The sequence below is a fragment of the Arachis ipaensis genome, chromosome B04 (assembly GCF_000816755.2).
Source record: "Arachis ipaensis cultivar K30076 chromosome B04, Araip1.1, whole genome shotgun sequence".
Taxonomy (NCBI): domain Eukaryota; kingdom Viridiplantae; phylum Streptophyta; class Magnoliopsida; order Fabales; family Fabaceae; genus Arachis; species Arachis ipaensis.
Genome location: NC_029788.2, coordinates 112,000,727 through 112,006,963, shown reverse-complemented (window position 1 = coordinate 112,006,963; position 6,237 = coordinate 112,000,727). Strand labels below are relative to the sequence as shown.

At 44.8% G+C, this 6,237-nt stretch overlaps 1 protein-coding gene across 1 annotated transcript; it reads right to left on the bottom strand.

Annotated features, from left to right (window-relative positions):
* LOC107636953 lies at positions 2,445-5,265 on the bottom strand. Its single transcript, XM_016340422.1, has 5 exons — positions 4,924-5,265; positions 3,938-4,024; positions 2,947-3,108; positions 2,658-2,809; positions 2,445-2,589 (listed from the first exon to the last, which is right to left on the bottom strand). The coding sequence occupies exons 1-5, from the start codon at positions 5,263-5,265 to the stop codon at positions 2,445-2,447; spliced, it is 888 nt and encodes a 295-aa protein (XP_016195908.1).

Below are 6,237 nucleotides of genomic sequence, written 5' to 3'. Positions count from 1 at the left end.
AAGATGAAGAACGAAAGTAATCCTTGAAATTGAATCAATATATTAATCAAAATAGAGTAATAATACTATTAATCCATGGAAATAAACAGAGCACCTAACCTTAACCAAGCAGGTTTAGTTGCTTATGACTCAGAGAAAAGCTAGGATTCTGAAAAAAGTGTAAAGTGTGGAATGAGGTAGAAGAGAGAAGAGCTCCCGAAGGGCTAAATATTTTTTCTTTTATATCTAACCTAATTTGATTTGAAAATAAAATAGAAGAATCACTACTAAAGTCCAAAAGATTGTATTTGGGAATAAAAATAACTAAAACGAGATAAAATAAGATAAATATGACCCAAATCTAACTAATGAAATCCTTTCCTTAAAGTTGGATCCACGCTACTGGCGCTAAATGCCAGAACCGCCGTTTAGCGTATCTGGAGGCAGTAAGTTTCTAGTTGTTGCTATCTTCCTGGCACTGAATGCCGGCTCAGCGTTTAGCACCCCTCGAGGCAGTGGCTTGGGCGTTAGTTACGAGGCACCTGGCGCTAAACGCCGAGTCCTAGCATTTAGCGCCATGATGCCAGAAGTAAAGTATAAACTATTATATATCATTGAAAAACTCTGAAAGTTGGATTTCTAATGCCATTATAAATACGTCAATTAAATCAAGTTAGGCTCTTTGGAGTGTGAGGAGGTCAGGGTTGACAACATCCACTTTCTTCCTTTTTCTTCTGCACGAACTCTGTCAAACTCGCCCAAATCTTTTCTGAAATTAATAAAACCACAATGCGGCTCAAAGTAGCATCTAAATAGGCTTCAAACACTAAAATATAAATAAAACTCAATAAATTCATATCTAAATTCAGAGTTCAAGAAGGAGTATTTTAAGGTTTGGCCGGCAAGGGAATATCATCCCTTTTGGTTGACTCTAGAGGGGGAACATAGGTTTCCCACTTACTGGAAGTATGAGGCTACGACCGACTACCTTGTGAAGGTGACTTTCGACGGTTTAAGCTGGGAGAGCAAGAAATTCGTCGAGGTATTGACAGTCGTGTTTGGGGTTAGACCGTTGAATCCTTGTCATGTGATGGGTGACCAGGAAGCCGATCGCCAGTATGTCGGTACGTTCTTTTCCGATTTTGTTTCGATTTTTTTCATTTCTGTTCCTTAGCTCTTATGAGTTTCTTTTTTCTTATTTTGTAGTTGGCATGGCTGGAGGGTTCACAACTATGGAAAACTTGATGGCTGCCTATCTCGAAGTGAAGAAGGAGGAGCAACCTCAGGCCAAGTCGCAACCATATGCTAGATCAGAGTTGGTTCTGGCTTCCAGAGTTGGGGAGGGATCCCAGAAAATTGCTGTTAACCAAGCCGAGGATGATATCCACGAGATCACTTCGCCATCACCTCGAAAAAAACAAAAAACTCTTTGAGAGAGAAAGGAAAGGAGGTGGGTGTGCCTTCGGTAATGGAAAAGGCTTTTATGTCCCAGCTTTTATCGACGAGCACTTGCTTCCCAGAACAGAGGAGTTTTTTGCTGACTGTGCCTGGCAGCCTAAGTTAAATGGGTATATCGCTCTCTTCTTCGCTCCATCAAGGTGGTTCGAAAGATAGAGATTATACTCAGGAAATCACGAGTATTGGATGGAAAGCTTCGCCAAGCGTAGTCTAACCTGATGACTGCCCAGGCAGAGAAAGATGTCACAGAGGCTGCCAAGACCAAGGCTGAAAAGGAGGCTCGAGAGGTCGGGACTAGATCCAGCGTCTTTCTGACCACGAGACTTCCTTGCGGGCGGAGGTGTTGAAGGTCGGGCGCTGTGCCGAGGAAGCGGAGAAGAAGGTCAAAGCCACCAAGGATGCTGTGGATGCCTTGAGAAGGCAGAACAAGGAGATCGTAAGGAATGCGAAAGAGGCCATCTCTACCACTCAAGAATCTCTAAAGTCACAGGTCTCCATCCTCTCGCCATACTTTAATGTGTCTCAGATTGGGGCCTTCAAAACCCTCCGTGATGGGCAAATTATGGACCTTAGCTTCGAGAAAAGATCTTAGGTTTATTCTTCTTTTGTTTAACTCAATGTATTCAAATGTTTGACTAAGGGGCGAGTTTTATGTGTTTGAATTGTTATGGCATCGTTATTTTGCTTATTGTGCCAGGCTTTTATTTTGGATATCCATTGTTGTGTGTTTTTGTGTGGTTCTCGGGTTGATCAGTCCTGGGATACCTTGTTTGTGGTAATGAGAACTTAAGTATTGGCCAGCAACTTGTGAAATCAAATGCCAATGTTATTAATAAGTACTTGTCGGGACTCGTTAAAACCTTCCTTTGGCCTTTGTAGGTCCAAGAGGCGAGGAAAGAGTACCCTTGATCATAACAACAAAGAAAAGAGAAGAAACAATCATTAAATTAATGGAAAATTGAAAAGGCTTAGTGCCTACGGGATAAACCCCTTACAAGTAGAATTTCTTAAAGTTGGCGACGTTCCATGATCACAGGATGACGGAACCATCCAGTTGCTCTAGTTGATAGGCTCCCTTGCCATATACTTCGCGGACCTGGTAGGGACTCTCCCAGTTTGCCGCAAGCTTCCCTTCTCCCAGATTTTGAGTCCCTATGTCATTTCACCGCAACACCAAATCTCCTTTCTCGAATACCTGATTTTTAACACTTTAGTTGTACCTGAGGGCTAACCATTGCTTGAGGGCCAATTCTCTCAGGTGGGCGAATTCTCGAACTTTGTCCAGTAGGTCTTTTTCTTTGTCATAGTCGGTGACTCCGAGGAGAAATCTGGGACTGGGATCTTGACTTCTACCAGAATTACGGCCTCTGCACTATAAGTTAGGCGGAAAGGAGTTTTTTCAGTAGTTGATTGCGGGCTGGTGTGGTACGACTAGACGATTGATCCGAGTTCATTTGCCCAGTCACCCTTCCTTTGCTCCAACCTCTTGTTGATACCTTTAAGAATTACCTTGTTAGCAGCTTTAACTTGGTCGTTGGCTTGTGGGTGTTCTACCGAGGAGAAATGCTGCCGAATCCCCAGACCTTCGAGGAAACTTTTGAACCTTTTATTGGCGAATTGGGTGCCGTTTTCAGAGATTAAGATATCCAGGATTCTGAATTGAGTGATTATCTGCCTCCAAAAGAACTTCCAGCATTGGGTTATCGTGATTATGGTAAGGGCCTCGGCTTCCACCCATTTGGTGAAATATTCGATCGCTACAATGAGGTATTTGAGTTGTCCTAGGATCGTAGGGAAGGGGCCCATAAGGTTGATTCCCCATACTGTAAATGGTCAGGAGGTTGTAATGGGAGTTAACTCCTCAGCGGGGACCTCGTAAAGGTTCCCATTCTCCTGACATTTGACATACGACTTGACGAATTGCATAGAGCCACGGATTATGGTGGCCATTACTAACCAGCTCTCACTATTTTTTGGGCCAGAGCTTTCCCACCTATGTGATGGCCACAACAGCCTTCATGCACTTTCCTCAATACGTAGCTCGTTTGATTGGGTCGGAGGCACATCAGAAGTGGCTGTGAGCTGCCTCTTTGTATCAGGTTCCCTGGATTATGGTGTACTTAGCGGCCTCCCTCTTTAGTGGCTTCTAATTAGCTATGCTCTCGGGGATCTCGCCCTCCTCTAAGAATTGCTTGATAGGGGTCGTCCAGTCGGGAGTTCCTTGCACGTCTAGGAGCAAGGCCACCGAGGGCTCCCTGATGGCCTCATGGATGAGGGAGTGATTTCTTCCCGAGGATCTGGTACTGGATAGCTTTGACAATAAGTCTGCCCTGATGTTCTTTTCCTAGGGCACACGTTGAATCATAATATTGTAAAAATTTGCACCTAATTCCCCGGTCTTCTCCAAGTGCTTCTATAGCAAAGGGTCTCTGGTATGGTACGTGCCGTTAATCTGTGACGTGATGACTTGGGAGTCACTCTTAAATATCAGACTTTTGACCCCTAGTTCTTTGGCTTTGGTAACTCCTGCTATGATAGCTTCGTATTCAGCCTGGTTGTTTGACACCGAAAACTCGTACTTGATGGACTGCTCATATAGGAGCCCTTTTGAGTTTTCCAAGATGATTCCCGCGCTGCCAGAGGTTTAGTTGGATGCTCTGTCTACTGGAGTTCCCATTGTTAAGTCGGCTGGTTGGAGGTGGAGTTAGCCATCTCATCTAAGAAGTCTGCCATGGCTTGGGCTTTGATGGCATGCCTCAGTTAGTATGCGATGTCGAACTGCGATAACTCCACAGACCAGGTCATCATTCTTCCTGCCAGGTCAGACTTCTATAACACTTACCGGATGGGCTGGTTAGTGTAGACCATGATTTGGTGGTTTTGAAAGTATTGCCTTACCCGTCTCGAAGAGATGAGAAAGGCGAAGGCTAATTCTCGAAGAGATTGTAATATACAGAAACAATGGCTCCCCGACCTATGGTTTTGTTAACACCAGTGGTCCTAATAAGAGCCTTTTAAAGTATAGAAAAGTAGCTTTGTGTTCCTCTATCCATTGGAGGGTGATTCCCTTTTTCATTAGGTTGAAGAAAGGTAGGGCTTTTTGTGCCGAGGCGCCTAGGAATTGGAAAATGGCAGTGAGTCTCCCGGTCAACCTTTGGATGTCTTTGACGGATCCCGGACTGGCCATCCGGATGACCGCATCGCACTTTTCTGGATTGGCTTCAACTCCTCGTTGGGTCAGCATAAAACTGAGGAATTTCTCAGCCTCCAATGCAAAAGCGCATTTTGTAGGGTTAAAGTGCATCCTATGTTCTCGGAGAGATTGGAAAACTTGATGGAGATCCTCTAGTAGGGATTCTGCATTGGCAGTCTTGACGAGCATGTCGTCAAGGTACACTTCTATTGTTTTTCCGATCTGTTCTTGGAAAATCTTTGTCATAAGCTGCTGGTATGTGTCCTCATGTTCTTTAGGGCAAAAGGCATGACTGTGTAGTAGTAAATGCCATTTGGCATGATGAACGCTATTTTTTCTTCGTCGGGTGGGTGCATTGGTATCTGGTTGTAACCGGAGTACGCGTCCATAAAGCTCAGATACTTGTACCTAGACGTCGAGTCAACCAGGTTATCAATGCTGGGCAGCGGGAAGGAGTCTTTGGGGTAGGCTATGTTGAGGTCTGAATAATCCATGCACATCCTCCATTTCCTGTTAGGATTTCTAACCAGCACCACATTTAAAAGCCAGGTCGAGTAGGTGAGGTCTTGAATGAACCCGGCTTGTAGGAGACTGGCCATCTGCTCCTTGACTTCAGCTGCTCTATCATCTGACATCTTTCGTCGCTTTTGCAACACAGGCTTTGCTTTCGTCTTTATGGCAAGTCGATGAGATATGAAACTAGGGTCTAGGCATGGCTTGTCGGTAGGAGTCTAAGCGAACAGGTCCTCATTCTCTCTCAAAAGGATGCCAGGGAGCTTTGAGCTCGTATGGCAGGCTTCTGTTGATCAAGATGTATTTTTCTTCCATTTCTCCTATTTGCACCTTCTCCAAGTCCCCTTCTGGCTCTGGCCAGGGGAACTCTTCCAACCTCGTGTCTAAATCGGCGACGAAAATTCCAGCAGCGTCGCGGGATTTCTTTCTCAAGGACAAGCTGGCATTGTTGTAGGCCACTGCCGATTCTAAGTCGCCATGGATGGTCCCAATGGTACTGTCACGTAACCAAAACTTCATGGTTAGGAACTTTGTGAATACTACCACGTAAAAATCATTGATAGTCTTCTTGCCCAAGATGACGTTATATGCCGGTAGAGTCTTTGAGAACGAAAAAGTCAGTCATGACCATCCTTCTCTTGGTTCCATTTCTGACACAGATCGGGAGCTTAATAGCTTCATCTAGCTTGATAAAGAAATCCCCCAGAACACTACACCGTGCTGGTGCATTTGGAGGTTTGAATCTCGGAGCCTAGGGTATCGATAGCATTGCTGAACAAAATATTAGAGTTAGCACCCGTGTCAACTAATATTCTCTTTACGAGGCCAGATCCTAACTTGGCTATGATGACCATGGGCGGATCATCAATAGTATCTTCAACACGGCAGTCCTTTAGGCTGAATGTGAAATCTGGAAAAGCGGAGAGCTTTCGGCGTTCCGAGGCGGTCGCTACAAGGATCTTGAGTTCTTTCCTTTGAGAGGTCTTGGATTTCTCTCCTGGTCGTCCGACCACGACATTGACGATGGTGAGCATCGGTCTTTTCCATTTTCGTGGTTCACGTATGATTTTTGTGAACTCTGGGAGCTTCCCATC